General features: G+C 44.9%; 1 protein-coding gene across 2 annotated transcripts in view; it reads right to left on the bottom strand.

The window, feature by feature from the left end:
* HEATR4 (HEAT repeat containing 4) overlaps positions 1 to 21707 on the bottom strand; it is a 37278-nt gene extending 15571 nt beyond the window's left edge. The window contains exons 1-13 of one of the 2 annotated variants that reach the window (XM_045072627.1): positions 20827 to 21707; positions 19451 to 19641; positions 18118 to 18258; positions 13236 to 13439; positions 11834 to 11977; positions 8589 to 8768; positions 7914 to 8074; positions 7159 to 7278; positions 5023 to 5141; positions 4153 to 4333; positions 3527 to 3596; positions 2496 to 2685; positions 650 to 728 (exon numbers count right to left, since the gene is read on the bottom strand). In XM_045072627.1, the coding sequence (XP_044928562.1) occupies positions 650 to 728; positions 2496 to 2685; positions 3527 to 3596; positions 4153 to 4333; positions 5023 to 5141; positions 7159 to 7278; positions 7914 to 8074; positions 8589 to 8768; positions 11834 to 11977; positions 13236 to 13439; positions 18118 to 18258; positions 19451 to 19641; positions 20827 to 21707 (2661 nt within the window). The remainder of the gene's footprint in view (positions 1 to 649; positions 729 to 2495; positions 2686 to 3526; positions 3597 to 4152; positions 4334 to 5022; positions 5142 to 7158; positions 7279 to 7913; positions 8075 to 8588; positions 8769 to 11833; positions 11978 to 13235; positions 13440 to 18117; positions 18259 to 19450; positions 19642 to 20826) is intronic. The other variant, XM_004754847.3, reaches the window with a different exon arrangement.
* Positions 21708 to 27544: the final 5837 nt, after the last annotated feature.

The following is a 27544-nucleotide window of genomic DNA, read 5'->3' as shown; positions in this document are numbered from 1 at the left end:
TTGAAAAATTAGAACTACCTGTTCAGCTAGAGCACCCCTTTGGCAAAACCCCAGTTTAGGGATTAAGGAAAGTTAAAAATCAAGGGTGCTAGCTCCTGTCACTCTTCCTTCTCTAGGTCTACTTGTAAAAAAGAACAACGTGGGTTTAGTTGATGGCAGGGAGAAAATGGGAAGGGAAGGAAGAATAAGTATTTCAGAACCAATAGCCCATTTCGAGGGTTACTTGATAGGGCTGTAGGATTATTGTTTTTACTTTGTCTTTACTAGGATTTTAAAAGTTTTTTTGTTTTTGTTTTTGTTTTTTTTGACACTCACACACACACACACAGAGATCACAAGTAAGCAGAGCAGCAGGCAGAGAGAGAGTGGGGAAAGCAGACTCCCCACCAAGCAGAGAGCCCAAAGTGGGGCTCGATCCCAGGACCCTGAAATCATGACCCAAGTCGAAGGCAGAGGCTTAACCCACTGAGTCACCCAGGTGCCCCTTTACTAGGATTTTATAATCTGATTTTTGCATAAATGTTTTGTATCTTCAGAAAATATAGTACCTGTGTGGTTGTAGAAAGTATTTCTGTGATGGAGAAAAGGGTCTGAGGAACTCTGAGAGTTCTGAATTTTCTCTTGAAAACATAGCTTGCACTTAACTTACCCTGTTCCTGATCTTCTGAAGCATTTCTTGGTTTCCTACATTTTCTAAGTTGAGTATCTTCATTGCCTGATGAATTTCCCTGAAAGATAAAAGGAACTTCTTAGATCATTCTTACCCTTTTTTTTTTTTTTTTAAAGATTTTATTTATTTATTTGACAGACAGAGATCACAAGTAGGCAGAGAGAGAGGAAGGGAAGCAGGCTCCTTGCTGAGCAGAGAGCCTGACAAGGGGCTTGATCCCAGGACCCTGGGATCATGACCTGGGCCGAAGGCAGAGGCTTAACCCACTGAGCCATCCAGGTGCCCCCATTCTTATCCTTTTTTTATTAAATTTAGAAAGTTGGGGTTGGAAGGGCAGAGGGAGAGGGAGAAGGAGAGAGAATTCTAAGCAGGCTCCATACCTAGCACAGAGCCTGACCCAGGGATTGACCTCACGACCCTGAGATTGTGACCCGAACTGAAATCAAGAGTCAGATGCTTAACCAGCTGAGCCACCCAGGTGCCCCAGATTGTTCTTACTCTTTTTTTTTTTTCTTCTTTAAAGATTTATTTACTTTTTGAGAGAGAGAGAAAAGGCGAGCTGGAGGTGGGGCAGGAGGGTGGCCACAAAGGGAGAAGCTGACTCCTCACTGAGCAGAGAGCCTGATGTGGGACTCGATCCCAGGACCCCAGGATCATGACCTGAGCCAAAAGCAGACACTTAACCACCTGAGCCACCCAGGTGCCCAGATTGTTCTTACTCTTTTTTTTTCTTCTTTAAGAGTTTATTTATTTTTGTGTGTGTGTGTGTGTGAGAGAGAGAGAGAGACAGCAACAAGCTGGAGTGGTGGGGGGAGAGGGGCAGAGGGAGAAGCAGACTCCTCATTGAGCAGGGAGCCCAATGCAGGACTCAATCCCAGGACCCCAGGATTATGACCTGAGCCAAAGGCAGACACTTAACTGACTGAGCCACCCACGTGCCCAGATTGTTCTTACTCATTAAAAAAAAAAAAAAAAAGGGTGGAAAATAGAGAGTAGGAATCAAGAATCCTAAATTCCAATCCTAACTGTGGTTTTGCTTAGCTTTATCTGCAAAAATGGTATGTTTAGCTTATAAGGATGTTGTGTAGTTTTTTTTTTTAAGGATTTTATGTATTTATTTGACAGAGAGAAATCACAAGTAGACAGAGAGCCAGGCAGAGAGAGAAAGAGGGAAGCAGGCTCCCTGCTGAGCAGAGAGCCCGATGCAGGACTCTATCCCAGAACCCTGAGATCATGACCTGAGCCGAAGGCAGCGGCTTAACCCACCGAGCCACCCAGGCACCCCTGTTGTGTAGTTTTTAAGGCTATATATTGGAAGATACTAATGGTACCATTTATTGAACACTCATGGTGGATACGAAACATATCATTTCTTTAATCATATCATTTCATTTTTTAAACATATCATTTCATTAATCTTTAATGATTATTTGCATTTGATATCTGAACAAATAAGCTCAGAATGTTTAAGTAACTTACCCATGTTTACGTAACTAGTGTATGCCTGAGCTGGGATTCAAATTCTGTTCTTTTTAACTCTAAAGCCTGTCATCACGGTAGGCACTTGAAAAATGTTAGCTGAATAAATGAATTATTTAAAGCCACCTGGGATAGAGAATAGCTACATGCATGATATGACCTGACTTCCCATTTAATTTAGGCTAGTTTTTCTGTTACCCACTTAAGTGGGTGGGTGAATGGCACAAGTGAGCCTGTGCTTTTACAGCCATTAGTCACCCTGGAAAGGCAGGGATGTATTCTGTTAACAAGGACGGGAGAGTCGGCAGTACAAGAGGTCATGGCAGGAATCAGGTTTACAGCTTACTTTAGAACAGCTTCATGGTTCTCTAGGAGCAGCACATCTAGGAACGTGTCCCTGACCCGGTCCCCTTGAAGATCGAGGGCTAGGATGCTACGGCAAGCTTCTAGTCGTACACCTGGTGACTCTTCATAATGGATGGCCCAGAGCAGGAGGTCTGTCAGCTGGGGACTCACTTGGCCAATGTGACCCAAAGCTGCAGAGATTAGAGGGCAGCAAGTTCCACTGTCACTTAAGATGGAGTTGGCTATATTCTAACATCCAGAAATGGCCTTATTAACAAATAACAGCAATAATATGTAGATAGCAGCCTGCTAAATTAAGTATTGCAAATATTGAACTATTTTGTTAGTACCTTCTTTTTTGGATGACAGTTAATTATCATTAGAATTTTAGGGATGGGTTAGAGTAGGACGTCTCAGAAGGATTCCTGTGGGGATGAGGAGGGAGGTCCTATCCCATCCTTGCCCATTAGGATGTGAGACTATACTAATTATTTATGTAGGGATGAGATATGGGGCAGATAACTCCGAAGACTAACCTAGTCCAGGCAATACAATGGGGAAAGGAGACACAATTATTTAACAGGTTTACCTAAAGCAAAGATAGTCAACAAGAGAAGGAATGCCAAAAATCCTTAAAAGAATCCTTAAAAAGAAACTCTAGGAAAGTTTGACGTCAGGGTTTTAAGTTGCCAGCAGTCTTTTGAATCTGGTCTTTTACAGAGTCCTGTAGTTGAAAACTCCAGAGCAAGTGTATCCAATTGTGGATACCTACTTAGAACTTATTACTAATTCTGTTGGTGGGGACTGTCTTGTTAGCCCTTCTTCTTAACAGGTTTGACATAAACCTAGACACAGGATCCTTAGTGAGAATTAAAAAGAAAATAATCTTCAATTTCTCAGGCAAGAACTTCTGAGAAGGTGTATCCATCTCTACCCCTATAGTCTACTCCCTTCCTAGAAAGAGTCTGGGAATTTATACCAGCACCTGGGAAGGTGTTTGAGGTTGAGAAGCTGGGGCTACTCCCATACTACCTTGAATGGCAAATGCCTTGATTTTCCAGTAAGGATCCCTCTGTACCAGATTCAAAAGGCAGTCGAGGACCTAGGATGAATAAAAGAGCAATGTTGAGTGGAGAGGATCAGAACAAGAATGAACCAGAGACAGGGACCCGTCTTACCTCTGAAATGTGCTATCACTGAAAAATGGGCTTCTATCACTTCTAGTGACGAACGAGCCAGAAGCTGAAGTACTAGCCTGCACACATGGTGTATTAGCCGAATTATCTCCTGTCTAGATTGACTGTCCTCAGCCCACAGTTCTTTGGTTATACAGGCTTCTTTAGAACACCTGCAATCAGATTTTCCCCTAATAACTAGGGATTATAACTCCATTCACTGGAGTTGATCCTAAAGCCTGTAACTGAGGTGAGAACAGGATTCAAGGATGTGCTCTCGAGTTAAATCTGGGCTAGCTGGGAGTGGAAAAGGGTCCTAACTGACTCCTCGATGTGGCCCGTCTACCCCCTCACCTTCCTGGTTCTGATCTTTCATGTGTGGTGTCCACAGAACGGTGCGTGCAGTATTCCCAACAAGGGAAGCCCAGGGTGATGCCCTCTTTAGGTTAATCAGGTGAATGGCGATGTATTTCTCTGACTCACCATCTTATCTCGGATCTGCAGGGCGCCTGCTGCCAAACAGGCTGCCCGCCGAACTGCCATGAAGTTGTCAGAGAAGCAGTTCAGGAAGCTTGGGAGAAGCCTGGCAGTCATGAGCTGGAGCCCACCAATCAGGGAGAGAGCTTCCACACGCTCCTGGAAATTTCCTTGACTCAGCTTGACTCTGGAAGGCACAAGTGCTTTTATTTTGCCTCCTTGAACTTTTGGCATTCCCACCACCACCACCACGAATGTCCTCAAGATAAAAACCCAACCTCTGTCAGCTCTCCATTATCCATTCCCACCTTTTCCTAGTCAGCCTTACGCCAGGAGGTTAAGTTTCACGGGGGAGAGATCTCAACTGTCTTAATTCAACCCCTATTAGTAGCATATGCTGGGCACTAAACTATATTGAATGGCTCAGTGAAGGAAACTTCCACACGTGTCCCTATTGCTCAGTCAAGTTCTCTTCACTGTCCTCCCCTGTGCCACCTTCATTTTTATATTTGGATTTGGCTCCCAGCCTGGAATGTCTTTCCTTCTCTCTGCCTATGTAGTCTGATCCATCCTCCATGAAAGTTGACCTTACGAAGCATTTGTGTATCTTGCCTGTATAATCAGAATCATGTCATACCTTTGAACTCTCAAACACCCAAAACGGTGCTTAACACCTAATGGGCACTCTGATTCTTTCCTTAGCCACATTGTTAGTGTCTATAGGAACTGGTAACTTTTTATTTTTAAAACAATCCTGCAGTGGGACCCAGTACGATGCTGAACATACGAAGCAGCTCAACAGATGCCAGCTGGCCGGATCCCCGAACACTTACGAACAGAAAAGTTTCACTGAGTTCATGTTTAACTAGGTCTTACCTAATGGTGTTGTACACCTCTTTCCCAAATTTCATTCGCCCCACAGCTTGGGCTGCTGCACGTCTTACTTCCTTATTCCAGTCACTCAGCATCATCTGGATCAACTTATATTTCATATCCTGTAAAGAGGAGTAATAATTAGCTACCATTTATTGAATGCCGGTTTTGGGCTTGGTACTGTGCCAGGTGTTTGCACCCATCACGTAATCCTCCCTGACAATCCAGTGAAGCAGATTACAATTTACAGGAGACAAAATGGAGGCTTAGGTTTACTTGCCCATGGTTAACCTGTTTCTGCTAGAGCTAGGTAGGATTCAAGGCCCAGTCTGTTTTCTAAGCTTATGCTTAACACTGCTATATTGTCAGAACCAACGTTTTCTGTCCTTGAGGGACTTAACATTTGATGGTTATGCACTAGTAGGGTGATAACTCCTCCCAGTTTGCCTGGGACTTTACTGGCCTATGTCCTGGACAAACCTGGACAGTGGGCCACCCTGTATATCAATACTTCATTCAGAAGGGATGAGACCGAGATTACTGCAGTTGTGGTTCATGATTGTGTCAATGTGCCCAAGCTATTCTCCCTGCCTGAAACATCTCTTCCACCCCGACGTGGTGGAACGTCTCCCTCCTGTTTGAGGATTTCTCTCAGACAATATGTTTGCATCCCCAGTGCTGGCCTAGTGCCAAGCGTGTAGGCTGTGGTCAGACCCTGCTTCCTGAATGAATGAAGGACTGACGGACATAGTGCTTTTCTCTCATTCCAGCAACCTGACGTGAAGTTCTCACCTTTGCCACATCAGTCCCCTGCCAGCTCTGCAGTTGGCAATCCTGAGTGACCGGTGCTAAGGAGGTGAGTGTGCAAACGAATTAGATGTTGTTAAAATGCAGATTCTGATTGAGTGAGCCTGAGGGGAGATCCTGCTCTTCTCACAATCTCCCAGGCGTTGCCTGTGCTGCTGGTCAGGATTTCAGAGCAAGGGTTCATGGCAACTGGGGCAGAATTAACCCGGACTAAAACGTCTTCAGATGATAATACCAAATGACCAGATTTTGTGCTTTCCACTCAAAATGTGAGGGTCCAAGGGTGAAGGGTCTTAACTTCTCAGGGCAGTGGTGGTGTTCTGGGACATTTTGGAGGTACTGAGTGTCATAAGGAAAAGATACAGTGGCACATAGGAAGAAGGGGAAACCCCCCATTTGGACAGCTGAAGATGATTAAAAAGTAATGGGAAGAAACAGGTCGGGTGAAAGCTCAAATGATGGTCAGGGTTTCCGCCCCCTGGAAGTCCCTCTTCAGTTCCGACTAAGTCTTGCGCAGCTGTTCCACACTCCTTCCCCCAGGTGATAGGTTCAGCCTACACTAATGTCTCTCTCTGAAAAATTATGAGTGTACTGTACATGTATCACTTGTTCTTGAATCATTTGTGTATGTTGTCATTCCAACTGTCAATCTTTTTAAAGTAGGGACTGTGTTTTATACCTTCTCTATGTGCTGAACACTCAGAGCCAACATAGACACTGGTATGATTGGGCTGTTGGGTAGTTTAAGTAAGTGCTTCTCAAACTCTCTGGTGAAGGACCAGTTTTGGCGGGGGCGGGAGAGTAAGGAATGTCACTTGCTGGTATTTATACAGTACATTCACGTTAAGGCAATGCCAAAGTACTATAAGAGTTTCTAAATTTTCCTAGGGTTTTTTGCTTATTTCATTGTGAGTGAGTTACAACTGTTGCTAAGAAGCAAGTGCCTTGAGTCTGAAAGACATGTTGGCATATAAAGATAATCCTGGGTTAGGACTAAGGTAGCAAGGTAGAGACAAAGATCTGCTCGGTAAGAATGGGATACTAGGGGCGCCTGGGTGGCTCAGTGGGTTAAAGCCTCTGTCTTCAGCTCAGGTCATGATCCCAGGGACCTGGGATCGAGCCCTGCATCAGGCTCTCTGCTCAGGAGGAAACCTGTTTCTTCCTCTCTCTCTGCCTGCCTCTCTGCCTACTTGTGATCTCTGTCTGTGAAATAAATAAATAAAATATTTTTAAAAATATAAATAAATAAATAATAAATAGCAGCAAAAAGTGGAAGGGCTCCCCAGCCTCCTTTTGCTTCGACTCTCTGTCCTGAAAACACAGAAGGCTTACCAGACTGATGTTCCCACCGATCTGTGAGAGAACCCGGCAGGCTATGATCCGGTCCTTCCACTGGTAACTGTTCAGCTCCACAGCGAGCATGGTGTGTATCAGGGTCTGAGGAATGGAAGACTTAGGTGGATATTCCTGGTAACTTTTAGAGATGCTGGAGCCTGAAGAAGTGTTAGATCCTAATATGGCCTTCAGCCTAATTAATGTCACAAGTACATGAGGAGCCCATCCCTAGTGAAGGAAAGAGTGGGTTTACAAGATACGGGGCACTCTTCTATCTGAGCCAACTGACTTTGGATTCTTAAATCAAGGAACAATATACAGATTTAGCAACCTGAACAGAAAACTCCTGGGACCTTCTTTTTAACGATTTTTACTCCTGATACGATTTGTATATGCCTCAATGTCTGTGAGTTTCACATTTCTGTTGAAAGTAAACACACTTGTAGGTCAGTGCAGTTTTCAATGGTAAACTTATGGCAGAAGCAAATTCTACATATCACAACTCTTCTTGCACACAGAAACCACCTGCAGCCTACTTTTCTCACCTTTGTCTCAGGTGGCTGGTGTCCTTTTTTACCTGTAAATACAACTCTGTCCCCCAATCCACGCACACACGTAGTCCAGTCTTTTAACTACACTGACTGACTGACTTACTCAGCCACCTGCATTTCCAATTCCTTACTTGAACTGACCTCAGACTCAAGTGTTCCCCATAACTTGGTTTCTCCTCTGACCCTGTAATGAATACATACTGTCTTTTCAATGAGATGGCTCAGGAGCATACAACACTGGTGCTCTGTGTCGTCATTCTTCTTAGTAAACAGCTGCTGGAAGATCCTCTTAATCACGGGGTATGTGACATCACCTTCCAGAGCCAAGCACTGAGCTGCAGCCCAGCTGTCCACACTGTTACCTGTTGGGTGGGGTGAGAAACAGCTGTCTGTTCTCCCTGCAGAGAGAACAGCCTCAGGGTTGGTACCCAAGGCTGTTACCTGCCTGGTATCTTACTCTCCCGTGCCCTGCTTAGTATAGAAGTCAATGCCTGTATTTCAATGGATCGTATCAAGGTTTTAGATATAGACTGAAAACCTTAACCTGAAAAGTTAAACCCTAAAAGGCTCTTGCTGGGTAACAGCAGTAGGCCATAAGGGCCAAATAAATTTGCGTGAACAGGGTCATGGTGTCCAGACAAATAGGTCTATGAAACACTTAGCCACCCAGGTACGACTAGGTGGCAGTGACCCTCTTTTGTAAAAGTATCTAGGAAGCATTATCTCTGAATGTTCAGGGACAGAAACCCCAAACCCCCAATACAGTAGACCTCACAGAGCATGACACTGGAGAAGAAAGGATTAGGAGAAGCTGATAGTGAGATGTCCTGTCTCTACCCCATAGTCGCAGGTCAGAAGCGGCAGGGAGTTACTCACCCTTTGACAGGACACTGTGCATGACGTCCCGGGCAAGGGGATTATGTGACTGTGTGGCATATTGGCATAGTGCCGCTGCCATCCGCACATTGGCATTTTGGTCCCCAAGAGCAGCCTCCAGGGCGGGCTGTAGAACCTCTGGCAAGACCTGGACAGATGGGGCTTTCCCAGTCTCCTTGTCTGTGATCAAAAGAGAACCAGGTAAGAGGGTGCTAGCCTCTTTGATTTTCACCGAAACAGTTTCTTCCCCCTAGCTGCATAGTGGCCGTCCTCAACCTCAGTTCCTGGTGCTTCCTGCTGGTTAATAGAGTTTGGCTGAGCCCCTGCAGTAAGTGGGCATTTCTGGCTCCCTTCTGTGCTGGGTATGCCTGCTCCTAGTCCTTGATCATGTGGCCCATGGAGAGCTGGATTCAGGCCACCGGAGGTTTCCGGCTAGACTCTGGTGACCTTCACCATTAGTTTCAATGATGAAAATTAACCTATTTACCATACATGTTTTTGTATTTTTACTTTGCCATTTATGGTGTTTTCATATTCATTATCTCATTCAGTCTGGCAGCAGCTCGTTGAAGTAGGCAAGGCAGGTATTAACTGCGGAGCTCATTTGAAATACGTCATTTCAGGAGTCTTTTTAGATCGAAAAGTCAAGACTCACATGACTCACAGACCACACAAAGCACCAGTCTTCTGAAGGATCTTGGATGGAAGAGCAGTTGGCCAATAGGGCAGCCTCAGGCATTCCTTCTGGCCAGAGTTCTCAAGGCACTCTGGACAGCATTCCACAGAGCCTTCCGGGGACTTGTGCTGGGTTCGCAGGAGCGAGCCTGTCTTACAACAAGGCTTGAGTTCTCATCCCAGGGCCCACAAAGGGCCTGCCTATTAGAAGCCACGGCATTCGTGGAAGCCCAAGTGATGGTGCCTCCTTAAGGCATTTGTTTCACTTACAATTTTCCCAGTCCAGATGTGATGTATCAGAGTTCATGTTTACCATAAGCAATGTGGCCTATAGAGATCAGGGCAACACGTAGACATTTAACTAAAGCTCAAATTCTCAGGTAGAAGGGGAAAGGGTCTGTTAACCTTTTGTCCACAATTATCCTCATTTTAGGGATAAGGAATTTGAAGCTCAAATAGGCTAACTGACTTCCCAAGAAGTGGCAGAGCTGGATCTGTGACTAAGATTTTAGGATTTCTGATCTTATCATCATTGTGGGCGGCTATGTCATTTGTTAACAATAGGTTAGATGGGAATAGGTGTGTTTTAGGAGAATAAGTAGAAGTCAAATGAGTATTTCAAAAAGTAATGAGTAAGATAGTTTTCTTTGGGAAGGTATGGGGAAGAAAAAAGATAAAGGTTAAAAATCTGGACACCTAGGACATCTGAAAGGGATCACATGAAGGCATAATTCTGGGAGCAGACAAAAGTGTTCTTTGTACGTATGTGAAAGATTGGGGATAAGAGTATAATATCTGGCTGCCTACTGGTTTTCTCTGTGCCGGGTACTGCAAACGTATCATTCATTTAATACCCAAGGAAATAAGCAGTTATAATAAAAAATGCATAGTGTGGGGGCCGCCTGGCTGGATCAATTGAAAGAGACTGTAACTCTTGATTTTGGGCTCGTGAGTTCAAGCCCCATGTTCAGCCTAGAGCTGATGAAAAAAAAAAAAAAATGCCTAAGTGTGGAAGCATATAGAGGGACAATGACCCAAGTTTGGGTGGTGGGGCAGGGCAAAGTCAAAGGAAATGACAGCTGAAAAGTAAAGGACAAGTATAGAGATTAATCAGGTTAAAAAAGAAATGAAGAGTTTTCTGGCAGATGGGGCAGCAAATTCAGAAACTTGTACCAAAAATGCCCATATCTGGAACTCAGTAGCTAGGAAATAAATGATACTTTAAAAACATGACAATTTTGTAGAAGTAAAATTAGTCCCCGCCATTTAGGAGGGCTCCTTGTCTGGCAGGAATGGCAGAAAAGTAAACAGTTAAGATAGAATGATACCTATTAGGACAGAATATTATTAGAATGCTACCAGCAACAGAGAGGAAAAAGCCCTAGCCCAGGTTTCCCATAAAAGGTATCTGAGGGCATCTGAGAAATAAGTAAGACAGTTGGTTTTATGTCCTCTCAATAGCACTTGATTGTTTCTAGCATTTGGGTCCTGGATCTTGTTAAACTGTCTTCTCAGATTACAGTTCTGGCTGTTCTAGATGGGAAATTTTCCTTTTTAACTACTTACTGCTAGTAAAGAAAAAAGCTATTGACTTTTCTTTTCCAAAAGATTAAAGACCATTGGAAAGAATGGCTAAGTCCTTAATTCATTTTCTAAAACTAGCAAAAACTGAAACTTAACTAAACTACTCATTTTTGTAAATGTAGTAAAACATTCTAAAATATCAATAAATCAAACCCAGTGGAGTAACAAAAGAATAATTTATCATGATCTGTTAGAGTCTAAGAATTTAACAACAGAATTCACATCCACAAATTAAAGAGAGAAAATAGGAAATGGCTGGTAAAATTCAACACTCATTTTTATAATGAATAGAAAATCCTACATGTATGTTGACATATTATTTCCGAAAGCATCAAGAAAGATGTGAAATGCCAAACAACACTGGTGACCCTGGGGAGTAGCATGGGGTGAGACTGGGAATTTGGGGGGAAGGGAATTACCTCTTATATTCCTCTGTTGATTGATGAATACACAAAGAAGGAGGCAAAATCAGAATCTCATTTTGTTATGGGAGGAGGAAGGTTTTATCCAGGATGACTCCCAGGGCCCTGGCTCTGAAACTAGGTGGACTGTGGGGCTGCTGATTGAGGTTTGGAACTTGGGGAGGATGTCTACAGTGAGGGTATCTGTCTTGGGTTTCAGATGTGCTGTCAAAAGAAGGGCTAAAATAGAGTCAGGAGGGGAAAGTGTGTATGTATGTACACACACGAACTATGTATAATTTGGGTCTATTACAAACAGGATCCCTGAGTGGAACAGTGCAAGCTTCCTTGAAGCTGCTAGGCAAACAGAAGGTAATGAAATGTAGTGCCAAAGGCATTGAACCTGAAGTCAGGAATTTAAATTTCATCTCTTGCTGATAAGCTGTGTATATTCAGGCCAGTCTCTGGGCCTTGGTTTTGTTTGTAAAATGATCTCAGATAAGCTCAAAGGTCCACACCAGTGCTCATTGTCTGTGGCTGTGTGAGTTGCCTATATTCTCAAGCAAGTTAAGTTCTGGCTCTCACTCGAGTCCCCCCGGCTGGTGGCAATCCGGGGCCGTTCTAAAGCAGCTGTGGCACATGTGATGATGGCTTGGATCCGAGTGTCGTCATGCACGTCCAGCAAGCCCCGCAGTAGGCCCTCTACTGTCGCATGGTGCCACTCGATGACTGTGCCACAAGGAGGGAAAGGAGAAGAAAACCATCTGGTTAGGGTTAGATAGGCCCCTTCTTCCTAGCACAATTCAATCAAAACATTAGCTCAGAAGAATAAAGGGCCCCAGGGATATGGGGAAGATATTTCTCTGATAATCCACGTACCCTGTTGGGCAGTTCGCAAAGGCTGCTACGCGCTCCCCTGCCCCATCCCATCTTATATTCTGTCTCTCTTTGCTTAAATAACTCTTCATTGTTACCATTTGGAAAATAAAAGGGTGATAACACAGTGATTAAGGGTACTTTGTTATCAAACCCACCTGGTTTGGAATCACAATTATTAGCTGTGTGACCTTGGATAAGTTACTTAACCTCTCTGAGGTTAATATTGCTCACTTATAAAATAGGAATGGTAGTAGAACCTACCACATTGAGTTACTCTGAGTAGTAAATGAGTTAACTGTACAAAATATTTAACAAAAGGCCAGGCAAGATACTAAGGACTCAATTGTTAGGATTGTGGTTATCGTTAGATTGCCTCTGAGGTCTCTTCCATCTGGCTTTCAAGATCTTCCTTATTTTATTACTAACTTCTCTCTCTGTAGGTATAAGCTTTCATTTCAGAGTTCCTACTGGTAGTTTTACTCAGAAAATCTGTCAGCCCTTTTATGTTTGCGTGATCGCCTCTCTCCTGCACTAATTAAATTAAACTAGTCTCGAGTTCTGCAAGCCAGCAGTCCTATGTCCTCACACCTTAGAGATTTAACCAGTCCTTGCCAGGCCCTTACTCTGCCCCAGGCATTCCACCTTCTACTCCCACATTGCCAAAGGCAGAGTGGATATCTGAGAATCCCAACTCTGCATGTGAATTTTCGAGAGGTGTTGTTTCTACCACAGCCCACTAGTTTCTCTGGATCACTACACTTCCATTGCTTGGGCAGCATATTTCATCCTTCCCTTCATGCGTCATTTACTGAGCATAAAGTTTCAGAGGCTGTAAGACGGAGTCCCTGTCTGAAGAGTCCTCAGGGTAGCAAGTGTACGCAGATTACTGAGGTACAACCCGCCCATGCAGAAAGCCTCCAGAGATAGGTCAACTATCATTGTGTCAAAGGCTCTTCTCTAGTGACACCTTCATGAGTGAACTGGATTTGTATGTTTTCACAAGAGAGGGATGAATTTTCATAGACTGAAAAACATGAGGCCAAGGTGAGACCCTCCTCCCTCAAATGTTTACTGATATCTCCAGACCCACCACTGCCCCTTCACTTACTCAGAGCCCAGGCAGTCTTCCATTCCTGCAGCATCCTCCGCAGGACCGCCACTTCCCAAGTCACATCCTCCTTGAGTGATTCTTTCTGCTTCCTCAGTTTCCTGGTCATAATGGGAACGTCCTCCTCGCCCATCTGGAGCAGCGGATCTTTGACTGGAGTGGGCAAAGCTGTCCAGCGCAGGGCTCCTTTCACAGGCCTGCAGACTGTGCAGTATGGCAGTGTGAGGTCGTCTGGCCCCACTGCCCGAGGCCCTGTGTTCCAAGCTAGCATGACATCCTACTCCTGACCAACACCAAGGCCGAACAAACTCTTCAGAACAAACTTGCCCATGATTATGCTGGGAACTAATTACAAGTCCCATAGGGAGTTAGGAAAAGTCCTGATGACAGACGTGATAAAGGCATGCGGGGGGTGGATTTAGATATATATAAACCTTCTTATATACTGAATCTTTAAGAACAAAATTTGTTTATATATAATAAGGTTTTGCTTAAAATTCAGTTATCTTGCTATATTGCAATTTAGAATGTAATTGTCCATTCCTAGTTTATTAGCGTTTTGTCTTTTTTTTTAAGTTTATGTATTTATTGTAATGCCTGGATGGCTCAGTTAAGCGGATGACTCTTGATTTTGGCTCAGGTCATGATCTCAGGGTCCTGGGGTCAAGCCCCATGCCAGGCACAAGCTCCGCAGGAAGTCCCTTGAGGATTCTCTCTCCCTCTGCCCCTCCCTCTGCTCGTGCACGCACACTGTCTCTCTCAAATCTTTTTTTTTTTTTTAACTTTATTTATTTGTAAGTAATCTCTACAGGTAACACAGGGCTTGAACTCAGGACAGCAAGATCAAGAGTCCTGTGTTCTGACTGAGCCAGCCAGGTGCTGACTTTTTAATGTTTCTAATTTGGGAGGAGGAAAATGCTGCTACAAACTGCTAAGTTTGAGAGATTTTAGCGTCTCTGAGTTTTTCCTCATTATGACAACAGCTGAAAATTTGAGGACAGAAGAATGTATTATAAAAAATATAGTTGTTATATAAAAACCAGTTACAGCTATGTTTTCTAGACTTTGTGATCTCCCTGGTGTCAGATTCAGAAGGACTCTTCCTCAGAGCAGTTGTGTGGGGAAGGCAAAAAATATAAAAACATTTCCAGATTACCAAGTTCATGATCTGTGGCGTTGCTTATCTGTCTCATGCCCTGATCTGTCACTGCCAAGGTTTGTGCCCCTTCCACGATTTCATTCTAACATGTTTAGGTTTGTTCTAAATCCACTCTTTCCTTTGAGCAAGCAAGGCAAAACCATTTCTTTCTCCTAATGTAAAAAGAGTCTTGAGAGACTCCAGGGCAGTTTAGCTCAGATGGCGCGCAGAGCATACCCTCTGAATGGTTCTCCCCCAGCTCGGTCATGCTGGGGGAGCCCCGTCACCCTGTTGAGGGCTGGCTTCCTTTGCAGTAGGAGGTATGAGCTGGGGAGGCAGAACCACCTCTGGACAGGTCAGCTCCCAGTGAGTCGATACTATGCTACTCCCCCATTTCTCTCCTCTCAGCCTGCTTGAAATCCCTCCCACAGAAGTGAGAAGTAGCTGAATTAATCTAGTCCCTTTCCTCCTACATCCCCCTGCTCAGGGAGTTAAAAAGGGTGTGGTGAGAAAGCCTTGAATCTCCGGTATTTAACCTGTGTGGGAATAAACACGCACACCTGCCAACATTAATTTTACTTCTGGTCCTTTGAGTTGGAGACAAGTATAAACACATCCACTAACCACATTCCACATAAAAAGTCCTCTGAAGCGAAATAAGTCAAGCAGAGAAAGACAACTATCATATGATCTCCCTGATATGAGGAAGTGGTGATGCAACATGGGGGCTTAAGTGGGTACGAGAAGAATAAATGAAAGAAGATGGGATTGGGAGGGAGACAAACCATAAGTGACTCTTAATCTCACAAAACAAACTGAGGGTTGCTGGGGGGAGGGGGTTTGGGAGAAGGGGATGGGATTATGGACATTGGGGAGGGTATGTGCTTTGGTGAGTGCTGTGAAGTGTGTAAACCTGGTGATTCACAGACCTGTACCCCTGGGGATAAAAATATATGTTTATAAAAAATAAAAAATTATATATTAAAAAAAAAAAGTCCTCTGAAGGGGGCACACAGACAGCCCTTGGGCTTCCTATGCGATAAAAGGCACAGTATCCTTTGCTGGCAGAAATAAATGGTGCCTTTCACTTTGGACCATAAGACCTGTGTTCACTATAGAAGAACTAGAATGATCTGGGTATACTAGAGAGTTTTATATCACAATTTGGGGGAAATTAAGGTTATATAGCAAGAAGTACACTTTGTATCTTGAGAATTTTGATCATTTTAAAGAAATCATCATCTAAGTCTTCAATTCAATAAAAATAGAGAGTAAAAAAAACTACCCACATCTCCTAACTTCAAAATTTTTCCTTCTTTTTTTTTAAGATTTTATTTATTTATTTGACAGACAGAGATCACAAGTAGGCAGACAGGCAGGCGGGGGCGGTGGGGAGCAGGCTCCCCACTGAGCAGAGAGCCTGATGTGGGGCTCCATCCCAGGACCCTGCGATCATGACCTGAGCTGAAGGCAGAGGCTTAACCCACTGAGCTACCCAGGTGCCCCCCAAATTTTTCCTTCTTTAGGTTCTTTCATACCTAGTATTTTCTAGATGAGAATTATAAGCAGGTGCGTCTAGATTACTGTTCTGACTTTACTTCTCCCAGATCAACTTCAAATAGTTATTTTTTTAAAGAGTATTTGAGAGAGACAGAGAGCATAAGCAGGGGGGAGGAACAGAGAGAGGGAGAAGGGAGGGAGAAGCAGACTCCCCACTGAGCAGGGAGTCCGACAGGGGGCTCTATTCCAGAACCTGATAGAGCTGAAGTCAGACACTGAACTGACCGAGCCATCCAGATGCCCCTATTTATTATTTTTTTAAGTAGGCTCCACATCCAAGGTGGGGTGTGAACTCTCAACCCTGAGATTAAGAGTTGCATACTCCCACCAACTGAGCCAGCCTGGGTCCCCAATTTCAAATACTATTTAAAAAAAGGAAGTTTGGGAAAGATTCTACAGCTTCTGCTCATCAAATGTTCTATGTTCTGGGGAATAGAGGGCAGACATCTAGCACAGTAGGGGAAAAGTGTGAAGCCAGTGAGACAGGTGGTGAGGCATCTGAATTCAGCAGGGCGATTTGTTTTTTATAACAGCTGTGAGGTAGAATTCACATACTATAAAATTCGTCCTTTTAAAATGATACAATTCAGTGGTTTTAGCATATTTACAGAGTTCTACCACTATCACAACATCTAATTTTAGGATTTTTTAAAAAAAGGTTTTATTTGTTTATTCGACAGAGAGATGGAGAGAGAGCAAGGATGACCAGGGTAGCAGCAGGCAGGGGGAGAAGCAGGCTCCCTGCTGAGCAGGAAGCCGGACTCGGACTCAGGGGCTCAATCCCAGGACCCTGAGATCATGACCGGAGGAGCCCAAGGCAGATGCTTAATGACTGAGCCACCCAGGCACCCCTAATTTTAGGATATTTTTTATCACCCCAAAAAGAAACCCTGTGCCGATTCCTCCCTTTCCCTAGCAACTGCTGGTCAACTTTCTGTCTTTGTGGATTTACTATCTCAGAGGAGAGAGCGTACACGATACAATTGCCATGGGGGAAACATGGTATGCTAGTAATAATTCCTTGAGTTTGAGCACTTAATGGTTTATAAAATTCATGCACAAAGTCACCTAAGTATCAATAAATATCACAGAATCAGTAGGTATTTCCAAAGTGGCTTACTGTAGGAATGATTAGCATCTCAGCTCTAATGAAGGGAAGCCCTAGAAGGTGAACTTGCTTAGGCTCAATCTAAGGCTTTCCCGGGGTGCTTTCCACTAGTACCATTAGTTTCTGTACACGAAGGGGCCCACCAGAGCAGTGACACTGCAAAGAAAAGTCATGGGACATGGAAGCATGATCTTTGGAGGACGGGCATTTTTTGTTTCATAAGCTCATTTCTTGGCCATCTGCCTTCCCTCCATCTCTCTCTCTTACGGAATTAAGAATGATATGCTTATGAAACAGAAATCTAGAACAGAGGCAGGTATGGGCCTGAGAAAGGAATGGGAAGGTAGAATGAGCCCAAAGGGACAAGGCAGGGTGCCAGATCGAAGGTCTGATGTACTTTCCCTGGAAGCATGGGAAGAAGATGGGACCTGCCTCGTTGGTAATTATCCGCCCTAAAGCTCTTGGTTACACCTAAGTTTGATCTGATATCAACTGAATGGATGTTCCACAAAGGCTCTTCCTAGTTGCAATTAGTGTTTTATAATTTGATGAGATGATTTTTAGTTAGTAGGAAGGGACTCCCCGACATACGGTGATACCCAGCCCATGAAACAGGGTCCTTAAAGAAACAGCCCCATTTTCAGGGCACCTGGGCAGCCCAGTCAGTCAGTGTGGGGACTGCTGATTTCCACTCAGGTCATGATCTTAGGGTCGTGAGACTAAGCCCCACTTGGGGCTCAGCACTCAGCAGGTAGTCTGCTTGAGATCCTCTCCCTCTGCCCCTTCCCCTGGTCTGTGCATATGCTCACACACACATGCTCTCTCTCTCTCTCTCTCTCAAATAAATATATTTTTTAAGCTTTTATTTATTTATTTGACAGAGAGATCACAAGTAGGCGGGGGGGGGGAGCAGGCTCCCCACTGAGCAGAGAGCCCAATGTAGGGCTCGATCCCAGGACCCTGAGCTGAAGGCAGAGGCTTAACCCACTGAGCCACCCAGGTGCCCCTCTAAAATAAATCTTAAATTTTAAAAAAAGTGCACTTTCATCATCACCCCATTACCACTTCCTGCTTACGTGGTTCAGGAACTGGCTGGGAAGTCCACCTTTCTGGGGTTTCAGGGAAGACTTTAGACAGCTGCTTCTTGTAGCAGTTGAGGTTTTCCAAGAAAATGTGGTCTCTCTTCCCACCAATCTGGTGGATGATCCGGACTTGATCTGTGATCAGATAAAGAAATAAGAAGTTCCTTGCTGGGTTTTCAGTCGCCAGGATCACACCCAATTTCCTTCTGCCTTACTCTTCAGCCCCAAAGACTCATGATTCCCATGATGTGGGGGCATCCTTTGAAGGTGACTGTTGCTTGGAAATAGGAGCTGGTGGCCTCACAGAGGCTTGGAAGCCAAGGCAGAACCTATCTTAACTTACAGGCATTGTCCCCCATGAAAAGCTAAGTCCCAATTAAGGAGTATCTTAATTCATTTCTCATCAGTCATAAATAACTTCATCTGAATAATTCTGTTAAATACTTAAAGAAGACTTTCAGTTGACAGTTGAACAAGATGGGGGCAAGGAAGAATAAACAGCTTGGAACGTGCAAACCTAGATCACATGTCTTGGAAGCCAGGCACTGAAAAGATAACAAGATGGAGGGGGAAGGTAGTGGACATTTATTGAGCACTGAGCAAGAAGCATTATAGATGCGTTCCTTTCTATTCTTTACTTGAAGTGGCTTTTTTTTTGTTTTGAAGATTTTATTTGAGAGAGGGAGAGAGAGAGAGAGAGAGCATGAGAAAGAAGGAGGGAGGCAGGGAGAAGAAGGGTTCCTGCGAGCAGGGAGCCTGATGTGGGGCTCGATCCCAGGACCCTGAGATCATGACCTGAGCTGAAGGCAAATGCTTAACTGACTGAGCCACCCAGGCTTTAAGAGCATTTTTATTAGTATCGTTTTACAAAGGAGGCTCGGAGCGATTATATAATTTGCTAAAGTTAGTAGGAAGGAGCTAAGCCAGGATCCTCTGGACTCCAAAGCCCGTGATTTTCTTCTAACAAAGCACCTCAATGGATTATCTCAAAGGGAGAGAAGGAGAAGAGCAGAGAAGTAGTAGCTGTTCTCCAAGCCAAATCTTGTTTGCTTTACAACCCCATGTTCCACATGGTTGTGGAATAACCTCCTTAGTAAGATAAAGGGATAGAGAAAGGTGTGGGGGTGGGAGTGGGGCAAACAGATTCCCCCACCAGATACTGCCTATCCCCTGCCAAGACAACCGTCCTGTGCTAGTCACGAGGGGATGTTGGTCTTCTGGGGCCTCTTATCCACACCCGAGACTCTTTCATTCCACCCCGCCAAGCCTTCCACCTCCCTGCGCCATGTCCACCTCAGCCCCCAGCACCGAACCCCAGCTCTGTTACCAAAGTAGATCTCCTGTTCGAAGGTGTTGTCTGTGGAGTAAGCAAACTTCCCAGCTCGAGGATTCACCTGCCGGAAGCGGCTCTCCTTTGGGGGCTGAGAGATGTTCTTCTTCCTTTTGATATCCTCAACAGTCTCATTGATGCCTGGGACAGTTCCAGCTGTCTGCACTTGTGGCAAGTAATTGGGCAATCTTAGCAGGAGGGACAGGGAGAAAAGGGAAAGACAGGAGATGGACCTGCTGCCTTCCAACAGACCCATAGCTCACTCCTCTTTAAGCTCACCTCATGTACACATGAGCATCTGGAAACTTCTACATTTAACTAGTAGCCTTGCTCCCAAAGTGCCAAATGAATATTCAGGCCCGCCAGAAGGGCCTGTCTGCAGCCTCCTTCCTCCTCCTCTAGTGGAGCCACTCCTGCAGCCAGTGAGCAGCACGGTAGAGGGTCAGGGTTCCAACAGTCCCTTTTTTAACATGGTGCCCTCAGAGGTTGCACAGACATGGGGAAGGGAACAAGTTCCTACATTACTTCACCTCATGGTGTGTGTGGTTAATGTCTGTCCACCCCAGTGAACAGATGGTTAAGTTCCTTAAAGGGTCGATGTCTCTCATTTACATTGTATTCCCAGCACTTTGCAGAGCACCTGGCAAGGAGTAGGAAGGCAGTTTATGTTTGTCCAATAAATGAACAAATAAATGGATTCCCACTTAACGTTTAGTTCACTTTTGGGAATCAGGTATTATAATAGTACTGGTCTTCCCTGGAGCTGTAAGTGAGAAGGAAGCAATCTGAGAAACACTCAGTCATCAGTCCTCAGGTTGATCAGTTCTCTGTCTAGCTGCCAGTCAGTTTTGGAGTCAGTGACGCGTTGGCTCCTTATTCAAAGTGACACAAAACCAAACCTCAGAGCCTTGAGGTCTCTGCTTTCTCATTCTTGATATGGAGACATTTCTGAGAGCACCTAGATAACAAAATAGCTCAGTCTGCTAGGAAATTCCAAGAACCAGTCCCTCTAAAGGCAGTGGTTCTTAACTAGGAGTGATTTTGTTCCCTTCAGAGGGACACGTGTCAATGTGTGGAGACATCCTTGTTTGTCACAACTGGAGAGTGCTGCTGGCATCCAGTGGGGTACTGCTAAACATCCTACAAGGTACAAGACAGCCCCCCACAACAAAGAAGGCTCCAACCCAGAAGGTCAGCAGTAGCTAGGTTGAGAGCCTTACTTTAAGGAGATCATAGAGAACAGGTTGGCAGTGGAGAGCACAAGAGGTTGGTGGGACAGTGTGTTCTGAAATAAGGAATGTGAACCAAGCCAGGAGTCCTTGAAGGGAACCCAAGGATTCTCAAACGTGTGCCTGAGGCCCCAGCCAGTGTACCTATAATAAACAGAAAGCAGCAGCTCCGGCTTCTCTGGCTCTGAGGTGGGCAGGATAACACCTTCATCTTCAAATTCTGCTATTTCTTCTTTCTCCAGCTGTTTCAGTAGCTCCAGGTCGCTGGAGGAAGTAAGCTCATCCCGGATGTGGCTCCAGTCATATTGCTGGTGCAAAAAGCTCTGCCACTTGCTGGGGGATGCCCCAGGCCTCAGGGGACGTCTGCTCTGGATCCATCGGGCGGTGCGCTTGCTCAGCTTTTCCAGCACAATGGCTTCCCAGGCTCTGGCCTCCTTCTCGGGAGGGGGCAGCCAGGGTTCCCTCTCCTCCAGGTTCATGTCCAGAGAAAGTGATGGGCCTGGTATGTCTGGATCCCTGAAGGGATGAGGGATGAGAGGGCGAGATTTTTCCCAGCCCACATTTGCTGGCTTGGATTCCTTCGGCTGCTTCTTAAGGTTGGCAGACCTTTCTGTCTTCACAGCCTGGGAGGTGACCCTTGCCGAGGGACCCGAAGAACGTGAGGACTTGAAGCCAGTGGGTTTCACATACCGGTCCCTGCTGATTGGGGGAGGCTGGATGATGTGGCCTGCCTTGTAGAGATGGTCGAAGTTGTACTGGCTATAAGGGGTGCTGGGGAGCCCTCGCTGCCATACCACCTCCTGAGAAAAGGTAAGGTTTGTAGCGGCCTTTTTCAAATATTGGTTCTTGAGGTATGTGCACCGATGTGGGCTAAAGTGGAAGACCGGAGGCACGCTGGACAAGGAAGCACACTCTTCATGTCCTGGTTTTGAGTGGCAAAAATTCATGCCCCATCCCAGCCGTGGGGGCAGTGACTGATGGAAATGGGGGGAAAGAAAGGTCTTTCCCTGTTGGGTTCTGGTCATTGTTTCCCAGCAAAAGCTTCCTTCCACACTTTCCTGGTACAGATGCAGGCTTGGAGGCGTGACAAGATCCTGTTGAGGGGATGGGAGGAATGGGTGAGAGCTCTAGGTCAGTAGAAATCAGTATCCCACAGCAGTACAGAAAAGAAATGGGAAGACAGATGGAGGAGCATGGGGTTGGAGGAGTAGGGAGAAGCCACGTGAGTTAGAAGGACAAAAGTAAGAAATGGTTCAACATTCTAAATATTCCTTGTATCAGACCCTTGCTTCCAATTCTCCCCTTTGTCCCCAAAGTTCAGCCCCTCCTTTCCTTATGAAGAAATAGATTACCTCAAATATCGCTTTCTGTGTGTTTAAAGAGCTTATAGCATAGGGACTCCTGGGTGGCTCAGTAGGTTAAAGCCTCTGCCTTCAGCTCAGGTCGTGATCTCAGGATCCTGGGATTGAGTCCCACATCGGGCTCTCTGCTTAGCAGGGAGCCTGCCTCCCTCACTCTCTCTGCATGCCTGTCTGCCTACTTGTGATCTCTGTCAAATAAATAAAAATAAAATCTTAAAATCTTAAAAAATCTAAAAAAAATAAAATCTTAAAAAAAAAAAAGAGCTTATAGCATAAAGTTCAATCAGCCTGGCATTCAGGGTTTTTCATGAGTGTAACCCCAGTTGATGACCTTCTCTGGTCATACCTCTCGAGTCTCTGAGTTCTATCTCTGCGTATTCCTCCGTCTACACGGTGGAGCTCCCTTTTGTGCCCTCTACCTGCAGTAGCCTTTCCTCCACATTGGACAAATTCTATCCATTCTTCTAGGCCTAGGTTAGTTCCTATCCGCTCCAGAACTTTTTCCTTTTTTTTTCCCCCAGAACTTTTTCTTGACCTCTCCAGGCCTCCATGTCCCGCACAAATTTATAAATCACTCCAAGTCTGTACCAGTTTGTTTTTTTAATTCCAGTAGAGTTAACACAGATGCTACAGTATGTACAGGTGTACAGTTGTGGTTGCATACCAGTACTTTCACCTCTCAGTCCTATGGCACCTCACATTGTTAATTATTTGCCTCCAACTATATTACCCAAGGACCATGTCTTCTGTGTCTGCTGTCCTTCAAAATCACCCAGTACCTTTCCATAGTTCTACATAGTCTTCATTGTTAAAGTGTTTAATAGGGGGTGCCTGGGTGGATCAGTGGGTTAAGCCTCTACCTTCAGCTCAGGTCATGATCTCAGGGTTCTGGGATCGAGCCCCACATTGAGCCTCACATCGAGCCCCACATCGGGTTCTCTGCTCAGCAGGGAGCCTGCTTCCCCCCTCTCTCTGCCTGCATCTCTGCCTACTTTTGATCTCTGTCTGTCAAATAAATAATATAAAATCTTAAAAAAAAAATCCTTAAAAAAAAAAAGTGTTTAACAGCTACAGAATATTTCACCAAGTAGGTAAGTCACCTTTTCCTTAATTATTGGGCAAGCTGTTTTCAGGTTTTAGCTAGGATGGAAAACACCGTAGAGAACAAATGCCTACATTTAGTGCCTTTTTTTTTTTTAAGATTTATTTTAAAGAGAGAGTGTATCTGCCTGCCCAACAGAGGGAGGAGCGGAGGGAGATGGAAAGGGAGAGCAAGCCTCCAGCAGACCCCCTCTGAGTGTGGAGCCTGACATAGGGCTCAATCCCAAGACCCTCAGATCATGACCTGAGCTGAAACCAAGAGTCAGACCCTTAACCGACTGAGCCACCCATGCTCTCCTACATTTAGGGCTTTTTAAAATTATTTTCCTGGGGCACCTGAGTGGCTCAGTGGGTTAAGCCTCTGCCTTCAGCTTGGGTCATGGTCTCAGGTTTCCAGGATCAAGTGCCACATCGGGCTCTCTGCTTGGAGGGGGAGCCTGTTCCCTGCCCCCCTCCCGCCCCGCCCGCCTCTCTCTGCCTATTTGTGATCTGTCAAAAAAAAAAAAAATCTTAAAATAATTTTCCTTCCGAAGTCCCTCCTTGGTCTAATAATGATAATTGACAATTATCAAGGACAGACAGACCTCAGAGATATTGTGGGTTTGGTTCCAGACAAATGCAATAAAATGAATATCATAATAAAGTAACTCAGATGAATTTTTTGGTTTCCCAGTGCATATAAAAGTTTGGTTTACACCACACTGTAGCTGATGGAATGTGTGATAGCAATATGTCTAAAAACCAATGCACATACCTTAATTAAAAAATATTGCTAAGTAACGCTCACCGTGAGCTTTCAGTGAGTTGTCACCAGAGATGACCATGACAAATGCCTTGATAACGAGAAAGTCCGAAAGACTGCAAGAATCACCAAGATGTGACACAGAGACACAAAGCGAGCAAATGCTATTGGGAAAATGGCACCAACAGACGTGCTGGACACAGGGCTGCCACAGACCTTCAGTCCGTCAAAAACAGAGGATCTGTGAAGTGCAGTAAAGCGAAGCAGCAGTGAGGTCTGCCGGCACATTGTCAAGGGCTTTTCCTAGGGACAATATTGTGGTTTTCCATGTGTATGGGAAGAAGTGGAGGCTCCGAGTGGGTAAAGGGGTTGCTTCAGATCACACAGGCTGTAAGTAGCAGAGGCAGGTTTTAAACCTCGCTGCCATACTCCTCCTCCAAAGCACTTAACCTCTATGACACACTGGCTTTCCAGTACCTTCTCTCCTTAGGACTCGATTTGGTCCACTTTGTTCTATTAAACCTGACCTGTGGGTATATTTCTTTTTCTTATGAGCCTGCTTTTATCTATATATCCCTAGTCCAGAATTGATAACCTCACTCAATTAAATCATATATGATTACTATGATATCAGGAATTTTTGCATAGAAGACTAATTTAGTCATTCCGTCTCTTCACAACTATGAAGGTAACATGGTCCATAAGGGCACAGAGTATTTTAAAAGTGAAACCAAAAGAGTTAAGGCAAGGGTAGAAGGGGGTCACAAGTGACAATTTTCTGAAACAGTGCCTACTTTCACAGTTTGAAGATGAATTATTAGATGAAAACAACATTCATGTGCTCGTGCCTTAGTATTGCCTGATAGAACATTTTATCATTCTTTTTAAAAAAAATTTTTATTTATTTATTTGACAGAGAGAGAGAGAGAGAGAGCATAAGCAGGGGTCGTGGCCGGCAGAGGCAGAGGGAGAAGCAGGCTCCCCATTGAGCAAGGAGCCCAATGCAGAGCATGACCTGAGCTGACAGCAGATGCTTAACTGACTGAGCCACCCAGGTGCCCCACATTTTATCATTCTTAACGTATCAGTGTGTCAATTCTTGCTCCTAAGGCAGGGGGCATTTTGATCCTAAACACTTGAAAAACGGATGAGGACTGGTTTCACCCCAAGGTGACTATACAAAATGATTTTGAGTGTCCCCAGATATATATACCCTTTAGCAGGTGGTATATAGAATCTTTGGTTACAATGCCAGCATCCCACAAAGAATACCGTAGTAGCATTATCAGTTATTATAAATTGTCAAGCCATTATGACGGGTTATTGAAAAGAGGGAAACTCCTTGTGTGTTTCTGAAAAGGAATGAGGGCAGGTGCCTGGGTGGCTCAGTCATTAAGCATCTGCCTTCGGCTGAGGTCATGATCCCAAGGTCCTGGGATTGAGCCCCACATCATGCCCCATATCGGGCTCCCTCTCAGCAGGAAGACTGATTCTCCCTCTCCTACTCCCCCTCCTTGTGTTCCCTCTCTCACTGTGTATCTCTATGTCAAATAAAGAAATAAAATGTTTTTCTTCTTATTTTTATAAACATATAATGTATTTTTATCCCCAGGGGTACAGGTCTGTGAATCTCCAGGTTTACACACTTCACAGCACTCACCATAGCACATACCCTCCCCAATGTCCAAAACCCCACCTCCCTCTCCCTCCCCCACTTCCCCCCAGCAACCCTCAGTTTGTTTTGTGAGATTAAGAGTCACTTATGGTTTGTCTCCCTCCCGATCCCATCTTGTTTCATTTATTCTTTTCCTACCCCTCAAAACCCCCATGTTGCATCTCCACTTCCTCATATCAGGGAGATCATAGGATAGTTGTCTTTCTCCGATTGACTTATTTCACTAAGCATGGTACCCTCTAGTTCCATCCACGTTGTCGCAAATGGCAAGATTTCAAGGAAATAAAATCTTTTAAAAAAGAAAAAAAGGAATGAGGACAGGACAAAATGTTGGAAGGCTTTGGTCAAAAGAGTCTTGTCCTAGATGGACTTAGGGTCAGAAGACAAGTGTAAGGCCAGGTTCTGTACTTCCCACCCCACCTGATTTGCCTCAGTGTGCCAGTCTGAAAATAGAGTTTGGTATCTGTTCTAATTTAGTGTTGATAAGAAGCTCAAAATTAGGGAACATGTATGAATTTTTTTTTTTTTTGCAAGCTACATAGTATTACATAACTGTGAAGAATCATCACTGGTTTAGAGCATGGACTATGCCCCTTAAGGTAAGTTTCTGGGGTCTATATGGACTATGCCCCTCAAGGTAAGTTTCTGGGAGCCAGACACAGGGCTTGATTCCAGGACCCCAGGCTCATGACCTGAGCCCAAGGCAGGCGCCCAACCAACTCAGCCACCCAGGAGCCCTTGTTTCTTATGATGACCAGTTAGATGGTGCACTGGGCACTTAGGAAACAGGTCAGGAATACTGGGGCCCTTGGCAATTAAAAGAGAAGGTGGACAGAGAGGGAAGAAAAAATCCTCTGTATGGAGTTTGGAGGCTCCATATTATCCAAACTTAAATGTTACCTAGACCAACATTGAGACAAGGTCCTCCTCCCAACAAATGGACCCTTAAGAACCAAAAGCAGGGTGTGCCTAGATGGCTCAGTTGCTTAAGCTGTCCAACTCAATCTCAGCTCAGGTCTTAATCTCAGGGTTGTGAATTCAAGCCCTGTGTTGGGCTCTGTGCTGGGCATAGAGCCTACTTAAAAATAAATAATTTAGGGGCACCTGGGTGGCTCAGTGGGTTAAGCCTCTGCCTTCAGCTCAGGTCATGGTTCCATGGTCCTGGGATCAAGCCCCACATGGGGCTCTCTGCTCAGCAGGAGGCCTGCTTCCTCCTCTCTCTGCCTGCCTCTCTGCCTACTTGTGATCTCTGTCTGTCAAATAAATAAAATCTTTAAAATAAATAAATAAATAAATAATAATTTTTTAAAAAAGAGCCAAAGCAGAGTGGCACATCCCAGGGGCCTTTATGTACTGACAGCATAAGAAACAAGGGCTCCTGGGTGGCTGAGTTGGTTGGGCACCTGCCTTGGGCTCAGGTCATGAGCCTGGGGTCCTGGAATCAAGCCCTGCATCTGGCTCCCTGCTCAGCGGAGTTGTCTGCTTCTCTCTCTCTCTCTGCTCCTCCCTCCACCCCCTGCCGCTCATTCTCTCTGTCAAATAAATAAAATCTTAAAAAATGAAAATTAAGGGGCGCCTGGGTGGCTCAGTGGGTTAGGCCGCTGCCTTCGGCTCAGGTCATGATCTCAGGGTCCTGGGATCGAGTCCCGCATCGGGCTCTCTGCTCAGCAGGGAGTCTGCTTCCTCCTCTCTCTCTGCCTGCCTCTCTGCCTGCTTGTGATCTCTCTTTGTCAAATAAATAAATAAAATCTTTAAAAAAAAAATGAAAATTAAAAAAAGAAACTAAATATACTACATCCTGTAGTCAGTCAAACCTGGCATAACTAAAGACCAGGTAATCTGGTAAACAGCAAGCACCAGCATTATCTCTGTACCTCTAGGAACCTGGCTAGACAGGCAGGAGTCAGGTTGGAAGGGTTAGGCCACGTGCCTCCAAGTAAAACCTAACAGAAGAATCCAGATTCCAGTGAGTGATATCTCAAA

The sequence above is a fragment of the Mustela putorius genome, unplaced genomic scaffold (genome assembly GCF_011764305.1).
Source record: "Mustela putorius furo isolate JIRA1106 unplaced genomic scaffold, ASM1176430v1.1 tig00000129_pilon_pilon_pilon, whole genome shotgun sequence".
Taxonomy (NCBI): Eukaryota; Metazoa; Chordata; class Mammalia; order Carnivora; family Mustelidae; genus Mustela; species Mustela putorius.
The sequence above is the reverse complement of the archived record's forward strand: the minus strand, read 5'-3'. Positions and strand labels throughout refer to the sequence as shown.